At 30.2% G+C, this 24760-nt stretch overlaps 3 protein-coding genes, 2 long non-coding RNA genes and 1 other non-coding gene across 7 annotated transcripts in view; 4 read left to right on the top strand and 2 right to left on the bottom strand.

Annotated features, from left to right (window-relative positions):
• The window catches only part of LOC408761, a 42106-nt gene extending 29111 nt beyond the window's left edge, over positions 1-12995 (top strand). Inside the window, exons 3-4 of the mRNA XM_392295.6 lie at positions 10978-11155; positions 12294-12995. Of these exons, the coding sequence (XP_392295.3) occupies positions 10978-11155; positions 12294-12529 (414 nt within the window). The 3' untranslated portion in view covers positions 12530-12995. The remainder of the gene's footprint in view (positions 1-10977; positions 11156-12293) is intronic.
• On the bottom strand, positions 3058-7624 carry LOC102653792. Of its 2 annotated transcripts, none has more exons than XR_003304369.1 (5): positions 7538-7624; positions 4143-4334; positions 3907-3993; positions 3531-3681; positions 3058-3448 (listed from the first exon to the last, which is right to left on the bottom strand). It is a non-coding gene; the product is annotated as an uncharacterized LOC102653792 (long non-coding RNA). The 2 variants fall into 2 exon arrangements; XR_407849.3 differs by lacking the exon at positions 7538-7624 and adding an exon at positions 5013-6115.
• LOC107964175 lies at positions 7267-8994 on the top strand. Its single transcript, XR_003304368.1, has 3 exons — positions 7267-8305; positions 8383-8509; positions 8595-8994. It is a non-coding gene; the product is annotated as an uncharacterized LOC107964175 (long non-coding RNA).
• Positions 12996-13951: 956 nt separating the features above from the next.
• LOC410973 (mediator of RNA polymerase II transcription subunit 22) lies at positions 13952-15788 on the bottom strand. The gene is made up of 2 exons (XM_016911250.2): positions 15559-15788; positions 13952-15317 (listed from the first exon to the last, which is right to left on the bottom strand). Exons 1-2 carry the CDS (start codon positions 15659-15661, stop codon positions 14998-15000), a joined length of 423 nt encoding a protein of 140 aa, XP_016766739.1. The 5' UTR covers positions 15662-15788; the 3' UTR covers positions 13952-14997.
• Positions 15789-16278: 490 nt separating this feature from the next.
• Mir9881 (microRNA 9881) lies at positions 16279-16358 on the top strand. The gene has a single exon (NR_127362.1). It is a non-coding gene; the product is annotated as a microRNA 9881 (primary transcript).
• Positions 16359-16566: 208 nt separating this feature from the next.
• LOC113218647 (gamma-aminobutyric acid type B receptor subunit 1) lies at positions 16567-24053 on the top strand. The gene is made up of 11 exons (XM_026439677.1): positions 16567-16701; positions 17082-17180; positions 17272-17406; positions 17483-17653; positions 18015-18513; positions 19257-19384; positions 19476-19768; positions 19932-20175; positions 20378-20621; positions 20769-21163; positions 21417-24053. The coding sequence occupies exons 1-11, from the start codon at positions 16567-16569 to the stop codon at positions 21630-21632; spliced, it is 2559 nt and encodes an 852-aa protein (XP_026295462.1). The 3' UTR covers positions 21633-24053.
• The last annotated feature ends 707 nt before the right edge of the window (positions 24054-24760 follow it).

Genomic DNA, 24760 nt, shown 5'->3' with positions numbered 1-24760 from the left:
TCTTCTTCGCTACATGTCATCTTTTATAAAGCATTGCCACTGTGCTCGCAAGAAACAGATCGTACATATATATATTCCACGTTTTAGAACGAATAAATGCACCGATAAATTTCAAGAAGAAGTCTCTCGCTACGCTTGTTCGCCATTAATCCGATCCTCCATTTATTAATTAATTAATTAACCGTTTAATAAAGCGGGACATTGATAAAAGGGAATATCATCGCTTGATTCTTAATGGTGTGGCAACTGGTTCTGCGAGAAATGGCGGATCAACATCACCGTTACTCATGCTTCTTTTATTAAATAGCGATCCGTGAAAGGTAATGACCGACCGCTCCACCGTGTAAAACCATTACGCGTGCACCATCTGATAATGCGAATAATCACGATCGTGTGTACACTCGGTCGCTGGTCTTTTTTTCTTTTTTTCTTTTTTCTTCGTCTCTTTGTGCATCGCGACATCGACCGTGCCCATCGATCTTCCACGTGAAATCCTCTTTACGGTGTGATCGTTGGCAAATTAGACGAGACGTGATATATATATATATATTTTTTTGAAGAATTTATTACGATGGTAGATTGGTAGAACTGAAGAAAGTTTTGAAATTGAAATATTTTCTGTAATCAAGATGCTATTTGAATCTTCAGCTATCTGTTCGTTTGATGATTAAATTTAATAAATTTTCATATGAATTAGAAGATGTAAATAAAACGTTTATTTTCTCTCTGGATGAAATATAAAATAATAAAGATCATGTTTTAATGTTTTTATATTTGAAGATAGAAGATTTTTGTTTGATTCTGATATATATTGTGGTATGATGAATGTTAAAGTTGAGAAGTTCAATGAAATATTCATTTTAAAATAGTGTGTTGATATTGATAATCCAAGTTATTTAAATTGGCCAAAGATATTTGTCACATTATGATAACTTTTAAAGGATCTACAAAAAGTCTAGTTTTTTATAAATATTATTTCAAAGAAAAGTTTAATTTGTAATATCTTGTACTAATTAAAAAAGTGAAAATATTTAAATATAATTATCCATTTCAAAAATCTAGCCTTATAAAAATATATTGAAAGAAATAATCGTATAAAGAAAATTTCATATCTTATGTTAAATACAATAAATTGTTGAGATTCTTGCACTCAAAATACAACTATAATATATCTATTCATATCAATTCAAATGTTAATAATATCAACTTGATTTTCATCATTCACTCTATTGACTCTATAAAGATATAAAGAAAATTTAATTTTCTTTATCTCATGATTATTTTTTCCTCTTGCAGCATCCCTTTGAAGTTCTTGCAATTCTTGACATGTATATGCATACACTCTGTATATTCTATTTCCTCTGGTTACATCTATTCTTCTTCCTTATCTACTGTGAACAGGCATTGAGGCTCGCGAAAGTGGGGACGGATCATTAAAAAACAATGCAGTTTTCATTAAAATTTAATCAAGCACCACTGTATATAACTCTGAAGCGGTAAACTATTTAAGCCTCTTTCACACAATTGCGATTTGTAAATCGCAATTATACGATACAGGATGTAATAAAATTTAATGTCACGGTTTTTCCAAATTAATTATATATTTTCGAAATTAATGGACCATTTGATAACGAAAATTACCTACAATTATAAGAGCATTTGGATGAAGATTTCTTCGTTTAAAATTTAAAATCACCAATTTCCTCGTATTTTCGATCGATCTGATGATTTTCTTTAAATCAAAATGGCCGACGATAATGTGACAGAGCAGAGACAGAAACTTCAGATTGCTTATAATTTAATAAGTAAACTTTTATGTTTCTTTTATTCTCTAGAACCAATCCCTTTCCCTCCCCCTCTCTCCAAAGCTATCCCACATTAATGACAACTCGTACTGAATTCGTATGCAAATAGAAAACTGAATATTTCTCAAAACTCTTTTACTTTTCTTGGAAGAAAATTTATGACACGATCGTAAGGTAAGAAAATTCTTTACATACATCTGCATTGAATATATTGAACAAGGATAATATTATATTGAACTAGATAGAATATCTCGTGATCCAGATCACACGTATCACACGTGGATCATGAATTGTTATGCAAAAGAACGTGTATCGCATACCCGAGTTCCGCGTTGAAGGAAGAGATTTACATATTGCGCGTCTTCCACGGTTATTTAAATCATAACAAGCGTAATATTTAAAAATTATAAATGATAAAACCGCTTATCAAACAAATGCTGCCGAATCTTCGCTACAAACAGCGTGTATTTTAAAACGTGGTTCGAAAGAGTAAACTTCTTCCATGCAATGGAAAAGCAAAACAAGAAAGGGGATTAAAACGATAATTTGAAGAACAATTATAGCGGCAAATTCTTGGAAGTTTTACAATGATAACGGATCGCCACCGTGATAGCAGAATCACGTTGCATAATCATCGAGCGGGGAGGGAAAGAGCAAACAAGCTATTGTTTTTCTGTAAAGAATCGTGTTGCGTTTAAAAACGATGCCACACAATCGTAACCGTGCACCTTTATTCGCTGAATCAGCGAATCTCGAATTCGCAATATCAGTATTATCGCCGATTTGTTGATACTCGTCAGCGATACTCGTTAGTAATATAAATCTTCTTGGTCAAAAATAGGTCGACAATTTGGAAATTTTGTTTACACGGTCCCCTTTGTATTAGATCGAATCATTATAAGTATTGTTTGAGTTTTAAATTTCATAATTGAATAATCTGAAACGATATTTATGTTATATATACGTTTTAAATTTCAAAAGCTTTAAAAAAATATTAATTTTTTCTTTTTCATGAAAGATTGTTGTAAAAATTAGCTAGAAATATCCTTTAAAAGGAAAAATTAAAAGTTTAAAAATTATGATATGTATACTTTATTTTGAATTAAGGAATATAATTGAAAATATAGACTATTAAACAGATGTCATGATGAAAATTATAAAACTTCACTTTACTTAGATATTTCAAAATGCTAGATGAGATGTTTTAATCTTTTTAGAATCAAATTCTTTTTAAGAAGAATAAAAGTAATATTCTTTGCAATATATTTTTAAAATCAATATTGGATTTCTCTTTCTAAATAATTTCCAAAAATTCTTTTTCATTCATTATCATATAATGATAAAAATATATCTTTATGTCTTCATAAAGAAGATGTAACATAGAATAAAGTATCATAGTCTATATTCACAATATTGAACATAGAAAGATTAATCTAGAGTTAATTTATTTCAATTATATGATAAATTTGATTCATTTTTCGACACAAATGCTCCTATGCAACGTCTAACGATCGTCTCACATGAATATCGTGGTCGTCGACCCTAGACTGCCATCACCTTCCGCAACGATTGCGAAATCATTCCATTCCGGAGAAAATTGACCAGTAATTCTACCTGGCTTGATTGTAATATAGTTGCAGCAGCTATATTAATGGAAAAAAATATAAGAATCAATCGTAATTCGTGGCGGCAAACGGTCGAAACGATGTAAGATTTTTTTTCTACCTCGGTTGGCAGCAAGAAGAAAAAAGATCAATTTGAATTTCTAATTTTAGTTCGTTGTGGAAAAATCAGTGGTTAATTGCATCTACGAACCGTTAATACCTTATCGAAAAGAGCTTCACATATGCCGTTTCATCTGCCACCAGATAAAAATCTGAAATTAAAAAGTAAATATATTTATATACGTAGAAATATTTTTTCAACTATCTTAAATGATTAATTGTAGTAATTTACTTTTTCAGTAATTTAAGTATTTATTTAACATAATTATTTGATTTTTTTTTGTTAAATAAAAATTTACAAGCATAAAATATTATTTCAAACAATTATTTCTAAAATATTTTAAAGAATTATTATTTTAATTAATAAATTCACTTACCATATTTTAAATAAATGTTTTTTATTAATATATCGCTGTAATTGTGAAATAAATTTTCAATTCTTTTTAATTGGCACTTGATTAATTCTGGAACAAAAAATTATTTTAAGTATCAGTTTTTTAATCGCTATTTTTAGAAGATTATTTAAATTAGATTTATTTAAATTATTAATTAGAAATGATTTGAAATGAAAATTATCTTCGATTCAAAAAATAAAAAATATACATATACTTACAATATAAGTAACATCTACTAAAGATTTCTTATTATAAAACAAGAAACAACGGAAATATTTCTAACGTTGTCCAGTTGAACACTCTCTCTGTACGGTAATAAATTCAACCTGTGTTGCCTCATAAATACGCCATTGCTTTGTAAGCTCTTTTCAAGGAATGTATCCTACGTGCATCGTCATTGAATAGGTCGCCTGGCGCGTATGTAAATGAAGAAATAATGTAAACACTGGTGGACGCGAGCAATTTGCTTCAAACATATATGTATATATGTATATATGTATTAGTATATGCGACTGTTTATACACCAACGGTATCCAATGCAATCCGTCGAATCGACAGAGAATACCGGTGTAATCATTGAAAAATTCACGTTAATCGTTCTCATCGCGGATAAAATATATCATGAAGAATGAGGCTTATAATGATGCATCGACTTCCTCGTTCTTCGAAACCTTATCGTTAATGCTTATCGATTGCATCTATACGAACAAAACTTAAAGAGTCATCTTCGATTCTTAAAGATCTAATCTTTGAAAATTTGAATATATAATAATCTGAATAATAATCTAAACCGAATATTAAAATTCTTTTGAATTTATATCCAAAATATTTAAGATTGAATTAAAAATGAATTTGGACAGTATTTAAACTGAATAACTGAACGTAAAAAAATGAGATTATAATTAATACCATTGATTGATTTAAAAAATATATTATAATCGTAATAAATTTTTGATGTATGATCATAAAGTATATACATTTATATTTTATGATATAAATATGTAATAGATATATAGAAAAAAGAAAATCAATTTTTAATTTTCTAAAGTTTAGAATAGTTAGGTTAGGTTAAGTACAGTTATACTTACAATTATGAAATTCAATTGATCCAAATTATTAAGAATGATAAAGATATTGATTTCGTTGAATAATAATTTGTTTTGAAAAATATTTTTACAGATCTTTTATAACAATGTGCTATGGCAAAGGATTGAAAACTATTGCCATATAAAAATATTTCAATTGTTAGTACTTTCTCTTAGGTTATATTATCTCTTCCTCAATCTTGCTCGAATTATTCTGATTCATAAATAATACTGCTACTGAACAATAAATTTAAATCACATCGGTAATCGTGCAAATAAAATCAAAGAAATTCACTTGACTGCTTTTTGAATCTGCGATGTACCTTATTGGCCGTTTAATTTTGTCAGTATAGAATATCTACACATAACGAATATTTAGTTTTTCTCACAAAAATCAATAAAATACAATCGTACACATAATGAATATTAATCTATGTGTATATAATTCAATAAGATTGATATTTTCCTTTGTAAAATCTTTTGTTTTACTTTTACTAACTAGTTACTAACAAAAATTCTCTGACCAATCACAGAGCTTGTAGGAGCACAAGCACAGTAGCATTGAATACCTGCCTAAAAATTGGACAAGCTATGCGCTCTGTGATTGGTTAATATTTTTTGTTACTAGTTAATAATTTTTGTTAATAAAATCGAAATGAAAATTTCTGCAAAGGAAAATATTGCTTAAAATTATTTTAGGAATTAGAGTAGAAATCAAATTAATCAAATTAATCAAAATATTTTTGTGACAATGGATGACAACTCGTATATGCACATATCATAAAGCGCCATCTACAACATCCTATTGAATTTTATATCGATTATATCGAGTTAGATATATGTCGATATCTACGAGTATGACGAGTGCGAGTGTACTTATATCGTCATGTGAAAAAGGCTTTATGTGTGGAGCAAGTTTATGCATCTATTTGATGTGGTGAAATACGCGGGTGTTCATAAGGCGTCGCGATAATAAATTTCTCCATGCTTTTACGTCGTTTATCGTACGACCTGGCTGACTCTCCAAAGCACAGAAAAAGCTTCAACGTTACGAGTCTGTCTGCATTTTCACCCTCGGTTCTCTCAACGGTTCATCGTGTACCAAGGTTCGCGTTAAATTTTATGTCTCCCTCGTGTACAGAAATTATCTTCGAACGATCGGCCATCTCGAGTTAAACGACACATCCGTGAAACCAGTGAAAATAATTTATCGCATGGCATTGCATCTTCACCAAATTATTTTCTCGAAATATTTATACAGTTTTTAGCCATTTTGAAATTTGAATTAATATCGCGTTGCATTTTATCATAAATGAAAAATTTTTCTTTAATTGCTTAATTATATATCAGGTATGTATTAAAACAATATATATTTTTAAAAAGTAATCGAAAATTGTTTGTGAGATTATGAACAAATTATTTATCAAGTAATATTGAAAAAGAATAGATTTTAATTTTTCATTTTTAATAAAATATGGTGATTTTGATATTCTAATTTATACAAGACTAAAGTATTTTGAATTGCGACACTTTTAAATTATGTTTTGTTCCACCATATGTATTGCATATTTTATATAGATAGTGTTATATTATTATTATATTTGAATGTTTCTAATAGCATTTAGTTATAATCAACTTTTGCATTTGTTTTGATTTCTAAGATATTCAATCCTCTGAGGTATAGCACAAATGTATTAACACTCTGTACATGCAACCGCATTTCAAATGCGTTACAAGACTCGATATGCATGTGGGACGTAAAATGTAACGCGTAATACATACAAGTCTGGCTTCCTCTTTCTATTGTCCGTCGCGATAAACGGTTTCCTTTCTCGTGTACGATAAGAGTCGCATTGTTTCACTGTATTTTAGTCGAAAGTAACGGCCTGTCCGCGACATTGTCGATTGATTATTTTTTTTCTTTCCTCAAAAAAATTATTATAATTGGTATTGTAAATTTCTTCAAAGAGTTCATGGTCCTCGGTCCTCGTTCGAGAACGAGGATGAGAACGACTCTTTCGATACGAAACGAACGTTTTTTTATTGATCGTAAAGATGCAAAGCAGAACGAAACGACGTCGTTATCAAGATTCCTATTTAAAAACGACTGGAAAAAAAAACTGGTTAATGTTCGCGGAATTTATCGAATTGATTCTCAGGATAATTTTTAATGATAGGATCAAATTATATGTTTATAAATCCAAATCAAATACAAAAAATTTATTTCGAAGAATCAAATATTTATTATTAAAAAATAATATTTATTAGTTTATTTAGAAGTGATTCCATTTAAAAATATCGCTCTTTTTTTCCATGATATTCGTAAAGGATTTGTATTTTATCTTGTTCGAATCTTGCTATATTCGTTCCCATCACTATCTATTCAAATTGACGACTGTTTAAAATTTTTTTACCGATATTATTATAGTAAAAAATTTGATCTTTTGACGATCATTTAATAACTTTACGGCATCTTAATGATTCGTATGTGAATTTTTGCTTGTAAACATTCCCTAATGATTACGTACCGAGTTTTAAACGGATATTCGCCAGCATCGAAGGCGAGGTTGATTTTATGGTTGAGAAAGCACGCGCACGACACAAAAGGTTTACTCTCTTTTGAGGGTAGTTCGGTTCACCGTTTTCTTGCTGAAAATCAATATACAGGCGACCAATGAGCGCAAGCCTTGATGGTTTCCATGCATCTCTGTTCGATTTGACACTCGTTGCACGCGAAACACGCTCGTTCTCGCGAGCCAAGTCTCATAGGGACTTTCCATCTTGATATTTGCTTTTGGCAAACATAGTACTCACGCTCCGTTTATCGACAGAATGCCATTTTCGCGCCAAGAAGAAAGCATTTTCTCCATGTTGTTCACTCCGAATTTGTTTGTATTTACTGTGTATTTCCTACTTTCCCTATATTGGAAGAACATGATGAGAATGCGTTTAATGTGGTAAGCCTCGTTCAGATTAGTCGAGTTACTTGTACTCAAGCAGTTTGAATTGAAGTAATTGAAAGCCTTGGTTAATTTAATGGAATGTTATTTGAATTCAAGTACAGTAATAAAAAGCGTTCGTTGTTATACATATACTAATTCTTGGAAATGGTCAGCTCGAAGTGGATTTCAAGTATGCTGAAATAAACTATGATAAAATTAAATCAAATCTGACTGATCCTTTTGACTCGTATTTTTTTCCAATTGAATTTATAGAAATTAACTGTCAGATGATTGTGGATACTAAAGTAATAAGGATGCATGACTTAATTTGAAACGATAGATAGAAAGAGGAGTGTACGTAGATTATAAATAATAAATATTCAAATATTCAAAGCAGAATATTCCACTTCAACGTTCATCTATTATTTCAGGAACAAGAAGAAACATTATTGCGAAAAAAATTGGGAACCTTAGATTTTAAGGTTATTTTCTTTCGAACGATGAATATTAAAAGGATCTTTTATATAGAAGATAGATTGTTTTATTGGCTGGAAACAGGTGATTATACAATGCATTCTTCACTGCCGATGACCCAAGACCAATGGCAATGGTTCGTAATTAACTGGCACCATTAATTAACTAGAACGTTCCGGATGTCGCTGACCTTGATCGGCTCGAGATTGGCACTTCTTTCAAACGATTCATCGAGGAGTCGATTAAAAATTTAATCGTCAAGCTTGCGAATGAATCGATCAAACGTACATTTTGATTTGTGAACTAAAGAAGCATATTTATATTTTGCATAATGCACGTGGCAGACATCTGTTATTATTCTATTAAGGCGTTGATTGAGAGATAGATGTTGATTGATTACAATAGAATTTGATTATATTAGATTTAGTTTATTTTAAATAAAAGAGCAACTCAAAATCTTTAATGAGAAGATTCATTGATTATTTTAATTTTACAGTAATATTTTGAATGAATGAATGGTTTGAAAATGAAATACAATGTATAGTGAATAATTTTGAAATTAGTAATGAATTGAAAATGTTAAATTATTGAAAAAATATTCAGATTTTAATAATTTATTAAAAACGGTAACTATTTAATATACTCTAATATATATTTATGTATTATCAAATCTAATTAATACAATGAAATAATCATATTTCTTTTTACAGAATTTCAAAATCTATATGAGTGCAAGATTTATTTAATTAAACAACAAGGTTATTATTTATTATTTTATATATTTTACATGACATTATTTTTTTGTTTATACTGAAACAATTTCATGGTTTTGGAAACTTTAAATCTGTAACACATAATTAACCAGTGAATTAACCTCTGCTCGAAATAATCGCAGGTACTGTTACTAGTTTGGCCTTCTGACAGGCTAAGGATTTATTTGCTCTCATAGTTTAATCGTAACAACATAATTTTTCGTTAACAACATAATTTATATTGTGAGAAAAATGAGTTATCAAAGATTTTTTAAATAAAACTGATATAAAATCAGAAAGTATAAAAAAATTTTAATATTACTAAAAGTTTTAAGTGAATTTTTGAAACTTGTTTAAATTCAAATAATTTAATTTGATATCAATAGATATCTAAAATAGCAATCGAAGATGAATGTTGGAATGTCTATAACAATGAGAGAAATTTTTAATAAATTATTAAATCATGTACTTTCATCTCTCACATTTTGATTAATGATATATATTTCAGTATATTCTATGAAATACAAAATTTCTCATAAATCTTTAAAAATTTTGAAATTTTTCATTGCTCTACTTCTACTTCATCTTTATTATTACTTTTCAATAGCGCATATTTCTTGAAATTCATAAAATAAAAATATAAAACATTTCGTTACATAAAATTGAAAGATCTTCAAAATGATTTCAAATTTTTTGAATAAAATTAATCCAATCAAGTTAGAACTTTACTTGAAAGAATATTTCGCATCAAATGAATAAGTTCATATTAGCAAAAATTAATTTCAAATTACATGATTTCTTTTGAATGAAACTTGATTAATCTGAACGAGAATTATAGAAATTTTTCGTTCGAGAAATTATTCGAAAAAGAAATTAGCGGTCCTCGTGGCCCGAAATATCAGATGCAAGGAACTCTCGAACAACTCTCTAGAAAAAGAATTGCTTTCTCTTTTGATCACGTTCGTCGACAAAAAGCAAACGAGGAAAAGGCGATGTCCTCGCTCGCAGTCGAAAAAGCATCGAGTGTGACGGGTTACTGTTATTTCAAGCTGCATGCCGTTGTTTGTTCTTTCCGTGTCTTATTTGTAACTGGCTGTACACATTGAGTGTTATACACGAAACATAGTGTACCTCTTTTCGAGGTCTAACCGTCCGGTTTACAATAGTCGCGTGCCACTAATGTACTTTGACCGTTGCCAGAACTCCTTATTCCACTAAATATTAAGAGGAAACAGGCCAATTATTGTAGAAAATCTAACTTTTAAAAGTTAAATATGGAATATAAAACCTGTAATTAAATTAATTTTTTTTTAGGATAAACAGTTAAGTTTTTATTTAGCTATATAGATCATTGTAATAATATAGAAATGTATAAATTATGGAAAATACTTACAAAAATTTTTTCCAAGTCAATATAATTTATTTTTGTTCTAGAAAGTATAATGAAATTAATAGAATAAAGATTTAATAATACAATATAAAAAAAAATTATTAAAAATTGTATGTAAATATAACAAGTAAAATTCTAAATTATAAATAATATAATTATAAGCGACTAGAGAATTTAAATGAAATATTTTTATTTATTATTTATAATATAAAAATTCTTAATCAACTTTAATCAACGTTAGCATTTGTTAATCTTCATAGAATTAAATAGACAAAATAAATAAATAAAAAATAAAATATTTCATTAATTTATTTTATATTTATTAATTTAATGTATAGTTCATTTCCGTTAGTCTGTCTAGATTTACCTATTCAATGCTATTGAATTGATCGATATCCCAATTGTTTCAGCATCGAATACAATTTGATGACACGGCTACCCGTACCTTCGAATATCCAAGCGAGGCATCGATGCTGGAGGGTGAGAGCAGTGTGGATGGTGAAACTTCCGGTTCCGTCGAGCAATCAACTCCGATCAGTAATAAAACGTCCTCGACCAATTCGGCTACCAGCATGTCAACCCTACTCGGTAATTTTAATCATTCTTTCCCGTTAAAACAAGCCTCTATATATTTTTATTTCCCTTCTTTTTACTTTTTATTTTTTTATTCAGATTCGAAATTTATAATTACATTTTATCCAAAGCTATAACTAAAGTTGTCTCATTGTTTTCGTGTTTTTTTTTTTTTTACAGAAACGAACACCATGAACATTGAATATTCTATAAACAGCTGTGGAAAATTTGAATTCCTCTTAAATATTTAATCTGAAAAAATCCTATGAAAAATTTTTTAATATAAACCAGTTCTATATATAGTTCTAAAAATACTAAGATATGAATCAAAAGTGTAAAGTTCTTCTAAACATTGTTGCTTAGAATTTCCAAGTATAAATTCAACAAGAATTTTATCTCAATATTTTTCTAACATTGCAGTTACCAGTTAGAAAAATCTTCAGCTTATGCAAGTTCAATTGATAAATTGTGTAATCAAAATTATCAATATGAGTATGAATATTTTTATATGAAATTTTTTAAATATGTATAGCATAATAAATTATGTATATTATTTTTATTAATGGAATTTAAAATTATTATGTTTCAAATTTTACAAGAAAAAATTGAATTCCATTTATCAATTTAAATAAAAATCAACATTAAATAATTTAATTATTGGATTTTTAAAACAATTATATATAATTTTAATATATAAATATAAAATATTCAAATTTTAATGTTCCATTGATCTATTGTAAAAAATATTCTCATACTCAAAAAAAGTATACACCTCTCTCTCTCTCTCTCTCTCTCCAAACCCATTATGCTTTATATAGATACAAATTTTCATTAAAATCAGGACTTTCTAATTGGACAAATTTATTAAGATAATATTAATACTTTTGTGATTGATTTTAATAGCTTTATCAGTAATCTTACAACATATTGATATATACTGCAATGTTAATGAAACATTAGGATAAAATTTCTATTGTACAACTCATACCAAATTTCTATTTAAACAAATTTTTCATTATTTTTATCAATTTCATTATCATGATTTTGGAAGAAAATATATATATATATATATATTTCATCCTTTACTGTGTATGTTGCACATGTTTCTCTCCAATTTATAACCATATTGAAAGCTAATATTTGTTTTCTGCAGGTGGTAGTGGTGGCCTAGCCAATTACACTCCTAGCAAAGTCGACTTGACATCAGAAGGATTCGAATTGGGTGTAACCAGAGCGATGTCTTCGAACTTGGTGGCAACCTCGACATCATCGTGCCCGATAACCACGACAACATCCCAACCAGAGAACGAAACCGAAGTGGATTATCTGAAACCAGCTCAAGACGCGGGTGCATGGGGTTCCGAAACGACCGGTGATCTGCTCTACTGACGCGACTGAGAAAAGCCGAGGAAAATACGCGTGAAGCGAGAAATATATTGCTAAAAGCTCAAAGCTCTCGAATTAGAGCGAGGAATCTAAAAATTCCGACTAACTACTCAGAAGACTAATTGCAAAAAAAAAAAAAGAAAAAAAGAAAAAAAAGAACTTTTCTTTCCTTTTTTTCGTAGGCACGAAAGGAAGAGTCTTTTATAGAGCGAATGATTATTATAGGAAAAGAAAAGAAAAATAATGTTCGAGGTTTTTTCGAGCGCTCTCGAACGAACGTCAATGTGACGATTGCTCACCTTACCATTATAAGAGAAACTGTAACTTTTCAAGAAAATGCATCACGCGATGCGTTCACGATCGAGATAAATTATATTTACATAGGATAGTTCGGTGTCATAAGAACTGCGCGCAATACTCTTTCAATACAAAGGATGAATCAAAAAAAAAAAAAAAAAAAAAAGAAGGGCAAAAAAGGAGAGTAAGAATCCATTCGTGAACGCGTCGAAAAAGAAGCTCCTTTCTTAGATAGTTAAGCTGGAAAAACAATCCAGCATCATTCCAAGTATATGCATTTACTTTGTATTATTATGATTATTAACGAAGTGAACAGACTTTTCCTAAGTAACTGTGTAACTGAAACTGCCAAGACGTATCAGTGCTTTTTTTTTCTTTTTTGATAGCACTTTAAACGGAGAGCCCAGTGATCGGTAAAAACAGAAAAGAAAGAAAGGAAAAAACGAGCATATCATCTTTTTGGTATACTTTTTTATAACAAACGAAGAGAAGTCGACGATGGAACTGAAAATTTTGTACCCTTTTTGAGATTACTTTAACGCTGAGCCGTTTAACGTTCAAGCTGTCAATCAAAGGCCAGAGTTTTATGCAGGATTTTAAAAAAAAAAAGGAAAAAAATTATTGATTGAATGTAAAAAAAAAATCGATCAAGAAAAAAACATTAAAAATTTCGAATTTAAATTTTTGTAAAAGATTTAGCCAAAGTAGAGTATAAGTCTACTTAATATATTTAATATTATATATATATATATATACAATAAGTCGACGTTTTGGTCCAGGAATAATCTTGCAATTGTAAATTCCGAAAAATTCATTATTTATATAAATATATGTTAAATCATACCAATATCTTTTATGGATGCTCAAGATAAGATATTAGATACGTATGCGGTATAATTTTGTTGAGTTTGTTTCGTTTTTTGTTTCTTATACATTTGGACGAGGACCAAACAAAAAAATATGTAATAGATATAAAAATTACGAGAAAAAATTAATTTGTTAATAACGAATATTAATTTTAAGCAAATCAAATTTTGTATATACTAAATTATTATCAATCTCAAAGTTTTGTTTAGTTTTGCTATATAATTAAATTGCTTTGAGATTGATTTATTATGTGTACTTTTGTTTTTTTTTTTTCGTTGTCCATAATATTTGAAGGTAACACAAACGTCGAAAAATTAAAATTGTTATGTTGATTCGCGTAAGTGTTTGAAGTATGATTGCGACAGTATGGTTAACTTTCGATTAGAATTTAATCGCGTGATCGCGGACTGATTCAAGGGTAAACGTGCGATATGATGATAATAATTAACGATAAACATGCATCTATACATTGAAACAATTGTGTTCCAATTTCCGTCACAGTATTTAATGAACATTGTTATTCTGATTGCGTATTTCGAGACGCAATCGTTTTTTCATTTAATTTCATTGTCATTCGATCGATGCTTGATGGGTCTGTGTCACAGCGTTACATTTTACACTGTGATATTTTTATTATTTTTTCATAATAATGATATATATAATTGCTTCCAAATATTTTAAGAAACCAGTACCGTGTCGACCGATCAGTTTGTATTTTCATAATACTACATAACGGAGTGAACGAGATTACGATGATTGAAACATTCCAAATTCTAAAATCATGCATTTTTGCTTTCAATCTGGTCGCACGATTGAATCGATGTAATCTCGCTACTCCGGTCGAGGGAACTCCGTATTATTTCTGTAAATTATCGCTGTACAGTATGGAAAGGCATCGTCATTCAAGTAAAGGATTAAAAAGAAATAGTATATTAAGATTATCCTTCTTCTTATTATTATTCTTATGATTATTCTCATTATTATTATTGTCATTATTATCCGAAGCTTGAAGACACAATTACCTTATTGAGTATACTTACAAGTTAGAAGTATTGTGTGATGTATCGTCTGTGTGTTATTAAAGTATTCAAGTAATAAAATGAAATAAGTATGCCCGAATTATTATATTGTCATGCCTATCTTTTTGGCGTGTCTTATCAGACTCCCAAATGAAAAATAGGAATGTACTATCAAAACTATTCTTATTTATTTAAATAAATATATACAGTTTATTGAACAAATAAATAATATTTCAGTCAATTCAATAGAACACAATTGCACTTCCTTATAAATATCTAAAACCTGTGTTATTTATATATTGATGTATAATATTCTTCTTCCAAATCGTATAAATCTGCAGCCATATCATCTCTTAAAGATGCTAATTTTTGATCACATTCAGCTTGTTTTGTTCTAAATAATTTACTATTTTGTGCTATAGCTTCATTTACAGATGGAAAATCGTTGAGTATCAAATACTGTTTTATATCAGATACAAGTTTCATTAAAGATTCTCCAGCACGAACAATATTCGCTGCTCTAACATGCATTTCATAAGTATCTTGTTCACACTGTGTCATACGAGATAATTGAGAATCACTTTCTCCTTTGGCTAACTTTATAATTTCTGTAAAATAATAAAAATAACTTAAAATTCTTATAAATCTAAATAATTATCGTTAAGTTATAGGTTAGGTTTGATAATAAATTATAAATATATCCAATAAAAAAAAGTATAAATAATTTTAATTTAAAAAAAGATAATAAATTAAGAAAGACATTATTATATTTTCTAATGTAAAATTATTTTTTTTTATATAAACTTTATTATTGCATATTATATAAAAAATTGAAATTAGAAAGACTACCTTCAAAATTTTCAAGCATAGATTTTACATCTTCCTTTAATCTTGTAGTGTAAGATTTCAATAAAGCTTCTTTACTTTGTGGCAATGCTCGTTGTGCAGCCATTATTTAACACTAAAAATTAAATTTTATTGTATAAAAACGTATTTAATACGTTACGAAAATTCAAGCCACCAGTCAAATAGAGATTTTTGAATATGGCAGTATGACATTTATGAATAGAGGTCGCTGAAATCAGTATTAAAGTCGGTATAACAGTCAAGTTTAATTCTCGAAAATTCATAAGCTGATTGATTTACTCTTTTATCTAGTCTGTCTTCAAACTGTTCAAATCGTTTCATGACTACCATCAGTTGATGCGATTTTATCGACCGGACACATGTATACACCGACTCAAAATCGCAATCATCTCGAGAACGAGTAATCGATAATCTTCTTGAAAAAACACGAGAAATCTCGAAATTAGATTTTTAACGAGACTATCATTTACAAGTGAAGCATAAGGTCGAATCGTTTATATATTGATTTTCTAGAAGAAACCTAGGACAGAAAGCCACCCTATCCCCACTACGATCCTTGAAAACCGGGATGAAATCAATAGAAAGCTCACGCGAACTCTCCGTCTTCGGTAAATTCATTCGCACGCGAAATTTCACGGGGTATCACGCAGGGAGGAGCGTCGAGGCCGGGTAAATGCGATGGAGAACGTAAGGACACTGTTTTAATGCCGCGTACGTCGCGTTTCGAAAGGGAAACCGAGAATATCGGGTTATCCCCTCGAAGTGCGCCGTTCTCGGCTTGTGAAATCTCGTACGAGGATAAAATCATCATTCTATAAATTAGTGATATTCATTCGTAAACGATCAGCGATCAACGACGATGGCTGTGATTTACATAAAGAAAGTGCGATACTCAGCATTGTGGTCTTGGGGTGTGTCGTAAAAAAAAGGAAAAGTAGAAAGTTTAAGGTTGTTTACACGAATAAATGACAAAATTTGACGAACGTCGCGATGATAAAGCTTCTAATACTTTTAACATTGACGAAAGTGATCGGAGGTTCGTTACCTCCCGACGATGCCGACAATGTGTTGCATATCGGTGGCATTTTTCCGATAGGAGGCAAGGGCGGATGGCAGGGTGGCCAGGTGAGTAATAAATATTATATTATATTATGTATATCATATTATATAAATATAAATATTTCTTATTTAAAATTTTTTATGTAGTATTTTCTTATTTTTTACCAATTGTATTACTAATATTGTCTTAAGCTCTATGCATCCTATAACTTTTAAATAAAATTAGAAAATTTTATCTGATTTTTAAACATTTTGACTCAGATTTAATTTTTTTTTTACAGAGAGACTTTTTGTTTCAAGAAAATTGATAATAACTTTAGTTTTCACTTATATTTTTACTTGCTAGATGAGATAATTTTAATTGAAATTTTAAGTAAAAATGACAATATATTTTTCCTTTTCTTTTATATAAATATATAAAAATTAATGAGCATTCCACTTAATAGGCTTGCATGCCAGCCGTAAACCTGGCTCTCGACGATGTTAATCATAATGAAAATTTGTTACCTGGATTCATATTGAAGCTTCACTCAAATGACAGCCAGGTATATGAAATGTTTAATATTATTTTGAAAGAAAAACATTGTAGAAATCATAGCAGAAAAATTTCTTTAAATTCTTGTATTATTATTTCAGTGTGAGCCAGGACTCGGTGCCTCGGTCATGTATAATCTATTATACTATAAGCCGCATAAATTAATGTTGTTAGCTGGATGTAGCACTGTTTGTACAACTGTTGCAGAGGCAGCGAAGATGTGGCATCTAGTTGTGGTGAGCGTTAAAAAGGATTTTTTATTTAAAAAAGAAAAGAAGATATAAAAATAAATTATTATATAAATTACTTTAGTTATGTTATGGTGCATCATCGCCTGCATTGTCCGATCGAAATCGGTTCCCGACGCTTTTTAGGACACACCCATCAGCTACGGTGCATAATCCTACGAGAATCAAATTGTTGCAAAAATTTGATTGGTCTCGAGTGGCAATCTTGCAGCAAGCCGAAGAAGTGTTCATATCTGTAAGATCACTCTTATGCAAATTAGTAAATTGGATTTTTATTCAAATATTTTTAATATTATATATATATATTATATTTCACATATAATTACATTTAAAATGAGATATTGTTATATTGAAATATCAGATGTGTGATAAATATAATAACAAAAAGTTATAAAAATGAATCAATTATAGTAAAAAATATATATATATATTATGCATTATTATATATTACATTATAATACAAATTATATTAGTTGAATTTGTATTCGTACAGAAACTGTATAAAAATATCCTCAATTTACGAATTAATATTTAAATTTTTAAACAAACAATTCAAAATTATTTTCTATTTTACTTTTGTCTTTCTCTATTGACAGACTGTAGAAGATTTAGAAGCACGTTGCAAAGAAGCAGGAATAGAAATAGTTACACGCCAAAGCTTCTTGTCTGATCCATCTGATGCTGTAAGGAATTTACGTAGACAAGATGCTAGAATCATTGTTGGTTTATTTTACGTAGTAGCCGCTAGGAGAGTTCTTTGCGAATTGTATCATCAAAATCTTTATGGAAAAAGTTATGTGTGGTTCTTTATTGGTTGGTACGAGGACAATTGGTACGAGGTGAATTTAAACGAAGAAGGAATCACGTGCACAAAAGATCAAATGAGGCTGGCAGCTGAAGGGCACTTGACGACCGAAGCTTTGATGTGGAATCAGAATAATGACACGACAATCAGTGGGATGACTTCCGAGGATTTTAGGCAGAGATTGAACAAAATGTTGAAGGAAGATGGATTCGATATCGATAATAATCGTTACCCTGAAGGATATCAAGAGGCACCTCTCGCTTATGATGCAGTTTGGTCAGTAGCGCTAGGTATGAAATCAAATTACTATCAGCAGGGCCACATTTATTTCAAAGCGTATTAAGCTAGTACAAGTATATTTCATTGTGTTTCTTATTCACAAATAACAATATAAAAAATAATTTAGTTATAGTTGTAAAATAAAATAGTTCTTTTTAAATATTAAATATAAAAAATTATTGAAAATAGAAATGTGAAGCTTTCTTATTCATAAAAAAAAATTAACAACAAATTGACTAAACATTAAGTGCCATTTAAAAGGAATAATTAGCATGCAATTTGGTTTATTATGGAAATATTAATTTTCATTTATAATAAACTTATAAATGTATATGAATTAATTGAAATAGATTTATTTTATTAAAATTTTAATATTAATGATATTGTGTCTAAGATGTTCAACAGTATAAATGCGACCCTGAATATCAGTAATGATGGGATCAAGCTTAATATTTATAATAGTTCATTTTGATACTTACAAAATATTCAATTCTTGTATATGTAATTTCAAACTTGAAAATGAATATATACAAAGTAATAATAAAATTAAATATTTACAAAGTAAATAGAATTTTTATAATTTTATTTTTTCCATATAAAAGTATTTGAAACTGTATCCCTTCTTTTTTTCTTAAATGGTTAAAAAAAATTCTTTAAAGAATTTATATTCTGCAATATATTGCTTGATTCCATCAAGCTAGTTTACCAATCATGGAAGAATTTTTCTCTCATATGTTTCCTGTTTGAACCGCAGCTTTCAATAAAACAATGGAGAAGCTGAGTAAGCAAGGAAAGAGCCTAAAAAACTTCAGTTATACTAACAAGGAGATAGCAAATGAAATTTACTCGGCGATCAACTCCACTCAATTTTTAGGAGTATCTGTACGTGACTCGGCTAAAAGTAGAAATAATATGCGAAGTCCTTTATTTCAAGTGGCGCCGATCTTTAATCGATCCTCGTATGTACTCGTAGGGATACGTTGCCTTTAGCTCACAAGGTGACAGAATTGCATTGACCCAGATCGAGCAAATGATCGATGGAAAGTACGTTAAGTTGGGATATTATGATACCCAAAGCGACAATTTGACATGGAGGAACATGGAAAGGTGGATAGGTGGTAAAGTACCACAAGATAGAACCATTGTGAAGACTGTTCTTAGGACGGTCTCGTTGCCTTTATTTATTTGCATGGGGACTATATCTTCATTGGGAATCATAATAGCTGTGGCATTGATCATTTTTAATATATGGAATAGACATAGAAGGTATATTATATAGAAAATATCTTTTATATATATATGAATTCATAAAATTTCTAAATTTGAACAAGAGTAGAATATTGTTTAAAATCAAACACAACTTCTTCTTCTTCAATCCAATATCTTTCTTAATTGTTTTTTAAAAGTATTGATGTTTTTTTTCTTACAGGGTTATAATGTCGTCACATCCTGTGTGCAATACTATAATGCTGATTGGAGTTATAGCATGTTTCGTATCAGTGTTTCTATTAGGAATTGACGGTAGATTTGTCGCAGCTTGGGAATATCCAGCTGTCTGCCAAGCTAGATCTTGGATGTTGTCCACAGGTTTCACTTTAGCTTTTGGGGCGATGTTTAGCAAAGTATGGCGCGTCCACAGACTAACGACAAAGACAAAAGCTGATCAAGCAAAAGTAAGTGAAAAGGACAAATGCGGTTTAATCGCGGTTGAAAAGATATTTTAGAAGATTGAATCCAAATGATCAACCCAATCGATTAGCGAATTAACAATTTGATTAATATTTCTAGTTTGTCACGCAGTGTGCCCGTCCCTGCATGGTTTGCAGATCCTGCTCGTATGACCCTCAACTTTAACATATTCTCGATTCTTTTTAGTTGTTCATGGCTAAACAAAAAGTTTCGTCCATACAGAAGAAAATTCAACCGTGGAAGCTGTATACGATGGTAAGCGGATTGTTGGCAGTGGATATCGTACTATTAGTCTGTTGGCAAGTGCTTGATCCTTTGCAAAGGAAGATGGAGACATTCCCGTTGGAACTACCTCCGTTTGGTGATGACGATGCAAGGATTAGACCGGAATTAGAACATTGCGAGAGCACCCACAATAACATTTGGCTTGGTAATGTTTTTGAGCGATAAATTTATTTCTTTAACTAAAAAAAAAATTGATTATCTTTTATTATGGATATAGGAAAATACATACTGTAGATAATACCAATTTTGTTTCAAAAAATAAATTCCACTAAGGCTTACATATTTTTTCCAGGTTTGATTTATAGTTACAAAGGGATCATCCTGGTGTTCGGATTGTTTTTGGCGTACGAGACTAGAAGTATCAAAGTGAAGCAGATCAATGATTCCAGATACGTTGGGATGTCGATATACAACGTGGTTGTTCTCTGTTTGATCACAGCTCCCGTGACAATGGTGATCGCCAGCCAGCAGGACGCCAGTTTCGCATTCGTCGCCCTCGCCATTATTTTTTGTTGTTTCTTAAGCATGGCGCTGATCTTTGTGCCTAAAGTGATCGAAGTGATCAGACATCCGAAAGATAAGGCTGAATCTAAGTACAATACCGATGTGGGTATGTCGAAAGAGGACGAGGAAAAATACCACAAACTTCTTAGCGAGAATGCCGAGCTTCAGAAACTCATTGCCGTGGTAAGGAAATTGTTCAATGTTTCTTTCGAGTGATAGAGTCAATTATACTGCAAACAAAAGTTAAATATTAAGATCAGATTCAAATATTCAAATACATTCAAATACATTCGAACTTGTATCAGCTTTCTATGGAATATGGATATGTGAAGAAAATTGTAAATAAAATCTAAAGATGGTATTTGTGTCATTACATACCAGAGTTTGATCGTTTACAATTATGGACAATCTCTTATCACGAGGTTCGTTTTTCTAGAAAGAAGAGAAGATCAAATTTCTGAAACAGACTCTGGCCGAGCGAGATGCGTTGAAAGATGGAAGCGGAAACCTTCCCAAGGATTCGTTGATAGTCGCCGATTTTGTAACGGGCGAAGGAACTTCGGATAGCGCAATCGGTGGGGGTATTTCTGTTTATACACAATCATCTCGAGCTTCTGCTTCTGATTTTGAGTTTTCAGGATCGTACTTGTAGATTCGATCGTGGATTTGTGTTCTGCTCTTTCTATAAATCATAGAACGAATTTAAGAAAGTGGGACTTAAATGGTTAAAAAAAAAAAAGCATATTGTTTCTTTCTTACGACGTTTTACTTTTTGATCTTTTTATTAATTGAATCACGCGTTGTAGTTTCTCTCTCCTCTCTCTCTCTCTCTCTTTTTTTGTCACAAATTATTGTTGGACGCATGTAAAAGTTTTAATTTCATTATACATGAATGGATTGTATTATTTTAGAAAAAGTAATTTATTTGATGTTAATTAGTGTAATTGTCATTGTTCTCGATGAATTTTTGCCCATCATTGTGATAATCATTGAATTCCTTTGTTACAAATACTCGATTTTTGTTCACAATATATAGATGCGTGATTTTTCAAAGTTTCTATTTAGATTAGAATTCCGTTTCGTTTTGTAAAATACAAAATAAATAATCTAATCAAGTAATATTTACAATTTGCCAGAACTTTCTTGAATTTAAGAAGAATCTTTTTCTGAATTGCTCCTTTTAATTTTTCCAGTTATATATTGAAAAAGATTGTAATTTTTGAATAATCTTTGAAAAATCACGTTGTGTCTGCATATTTTGATAAAAAATAAAGTATATTTTATCATAGCATTTTATATTTAGTAAAGGAATTCAATTGCTAATACAAGTACATTAGAATGGATGAAAAGTAATCGAAAACAATAACGATTATATAATTGATTGAATAAATCATTTTTCGTAAAATGACAATCTATCCGAAATCAAAACTTTTTACACTATTATTGCTATTTATATCGCACATCATATAAATTCAAATTTCGTTTCAATTCTGAACGAAACTTCGAAAGGAAAATGACGCACCGAAGTGGTCGAAAGCAGAAACAAGCTTCGTTTCTTGATTCATTGTTCGATGTATAAATATATGCGTTCCCCTTTTCTTGGGGCGACGCACTCTTTTTATGTAACTCGGTGTCTAAACGTATAAATATTGAATGTAATGTATATAACAAGTCAAGGTATTAGATGTGCGTATGCGTAGTGAGGTTAATAAAGCATTCTCGATGTAAAAGTAAATCCATACGCGCGAGATATTAATTGAATATCGCTGATCACATACAAATTGTTGGCCTACAATTGTCGCGCGCCTCGTTCTCGTTCACAACGACCTTTTCGTTACTTCGAGACAGTCAGTTATTGCACAATTGCAGATATTTCCGACTATTGGGATTTTATTATTATACATATATTTGTACAGAAAAGTTTTATCGAACGAATATCGAATATCTTGATTCAATCACAGTAAATTTCTTCGTCAGTAAGTTCTCTCGAGTATCGATATTGATCGATATTCGATGTTAATCGATATTCGATATAAATCGATATTCGATGCTGATCGATATTCGATACGGGAACATGGCATAAATCGATTACGGACCAAACAACTTCGTAAAATATATTTGCTAATTGTTAACTTTCTGAATATTTTATGCAAATTGTGGAATTGTCGAGTTTTGTTGGCGAGACACGTCAACGTGGCAAATGGCACTACGATTCGAATTTATTCGCGCACGGTTTATACGGGTCCAAAAAAAAAAAAAAATAAGAAAAAAATAGAGAAAGGAAACACAGAGGAAAGAAACGTTCTCATTAATTCGCGAATGTTCATATTTGTATAACACACATACGTTGCACACGAGGTAAAAAAAAGATATTGTTTGATTTATCGTATAGTTTGAATTCGCAATTAGCATCACGAATATTTCGTTTGCTCCAGGCCTAAATTCTTTTTTTTTTTTTTATATATGATTCACGCATGATTTGCAACAAATTGCAGTTAAATCTCGTTAGACAATAACCTGGTCGTTTCCGAGACAGCGTCAATATCGATATTGTGAACCTCATGAAGTCTGCTCCCAAATTAACGTATAACGAAACGTTGCACGGCACGCGAAATTGGTGTTTCGACGAAGAAATGATGTTCGTACGCGATACAACAAGATACTGTATAGTCACGCAAAAAAAAACAACGTGCTAACGAGATTTAAACGCTTCAAAATGTTGCGCCATTCATAAATAATTTGGGAGTCTTGATGAGGTGGATCGACAATTATTTATGGCCAGCCAACGTTTAATCTTTCAGATTGCACTTTTAATAATATAATAAAATATAATATATAAATACTCGATGCTCCACTCGAATATCAATTATTTATGAATGGGCAAGAAAAAAAAAAATTTGTATACGCTTCTATATACCGCACAGATATATCTGAAGGATTATCGTTTTTGAATTCTTCTTTTTAGAAACGGACCAGGTTGGCTGAACGCAAGAGCCCCGTCAATTAGGATGACAAAAGCAATACGAGCATATAATACGAGCTAAAAGCTCTCACAAGGCAAAAAAAAAAAAAAGCTATTTATTTCTTTTTCTCTTCTAGTATTAAATGCACACATGCGTAATTCCCTCGTAAGAAAGTGCATATTCTTATTTTGTAACGGCAAAGAAACCGAGGATCGTGTTTGTAAAAAATTCTATTCTATATCGTTGGCATCGATGAATTATTTTTATCAAGCATAGCGTAAGTCTAATAAAAGAGATTATTTCAATCGTGTGATGTTTCGAGAGGAATGCAATCATGTTTCTCTCCATTTCTAAAAGTGATTTAAACAAATGTTACTTACGGATTACTTTAAAAAGAAATTCGAAAAAAAGGAACAATTATAAACGATGTGCAATTTAATTTATATTACGATTTAATCGAAACTCAAGATATTGTAACAAAGAAGATATTTATTTTATTTAAATGGGATGCCAAAGTTCGAAACTTAAGAAATAATGAATACGTGAATATTAAAATAGTTTTAAATCGTTGAGTTCAGAAGATGTTTTGCATTATTGATGAGATGGTAATGTGATTTGACTGCAATTCAAATTTTGTCTATACACAAGATGACTTATGTATGTATATCGTAGATTGAGTAAGCCACAAAGCACAACAACTTTTTCGTATGTGCATTTCAATTTCGTCACTCTACGTATACATGATATTTATAGAAAAATTTTACGAACGTTTCTGTTGAATCGTTTCTAGTGTAATTATTGTCGCGCTCATCTACGC

Source organism: Apis mellifera, linkage group LG3 (genome assembly GCF_003254395.2).
Source record: "Apis mellifera strain DH4 linkage group LG3, Amel_HAv3.1, whole genome shotgun sequence".
Taxonomy (NCBI): Eukaryota; Metazoa; Arthropoda; class Insecta; order Hymenoptera; family Apidae; genus Apis; species Apis mellifera.
This window is presented reverse-complemented; position numbering and strand designations above follow the sequence as displayed.

What these genes read in the sequence shown, in the direction of transcription:
- LOC113218647 (XM_026439677.1), top strand. Translation starts at nt 16,567, where the DNA reads ATGATAAAGCTTCTAATACTTTTAACATTGACGAAAGTGATCGGAGGT. An exon ending in CCGAAGAAGTGTTCATATCT is followed by an intron (nt 17,654 to 18,014) that starts GTAAGATCACTC and finishes CTCTATTGACAG; the next exon opens with ACTGTAGAAGATTTAGAAGC. An exon ending in TTCAGAAACTCATTGCCGTG is followed by an intron (nt 21,164 to 21,416) that starts GTAAGGAAATTG and finishes TCGTTTTTCTAG; the next exon opens with AAAGAAGAGAAGATCAAATT.
- LOC410973 (XM_016911250.2), bottom strand. Translation starts at nt 15,661, where the DNA reads ATGGCTGCACAACGAGCATTGCCACAAAGTAAAGAAGCTTTATTGAAA. An exon ending in TATGCTTGAAAATTTTGAAG is followed by an intron (nt 15,318 to 15,558) that starts GTAGTCTTTCTA and finishes ATTATTTTACAG; the next exon opens with AAATTATAAAGTTAGCCAAA.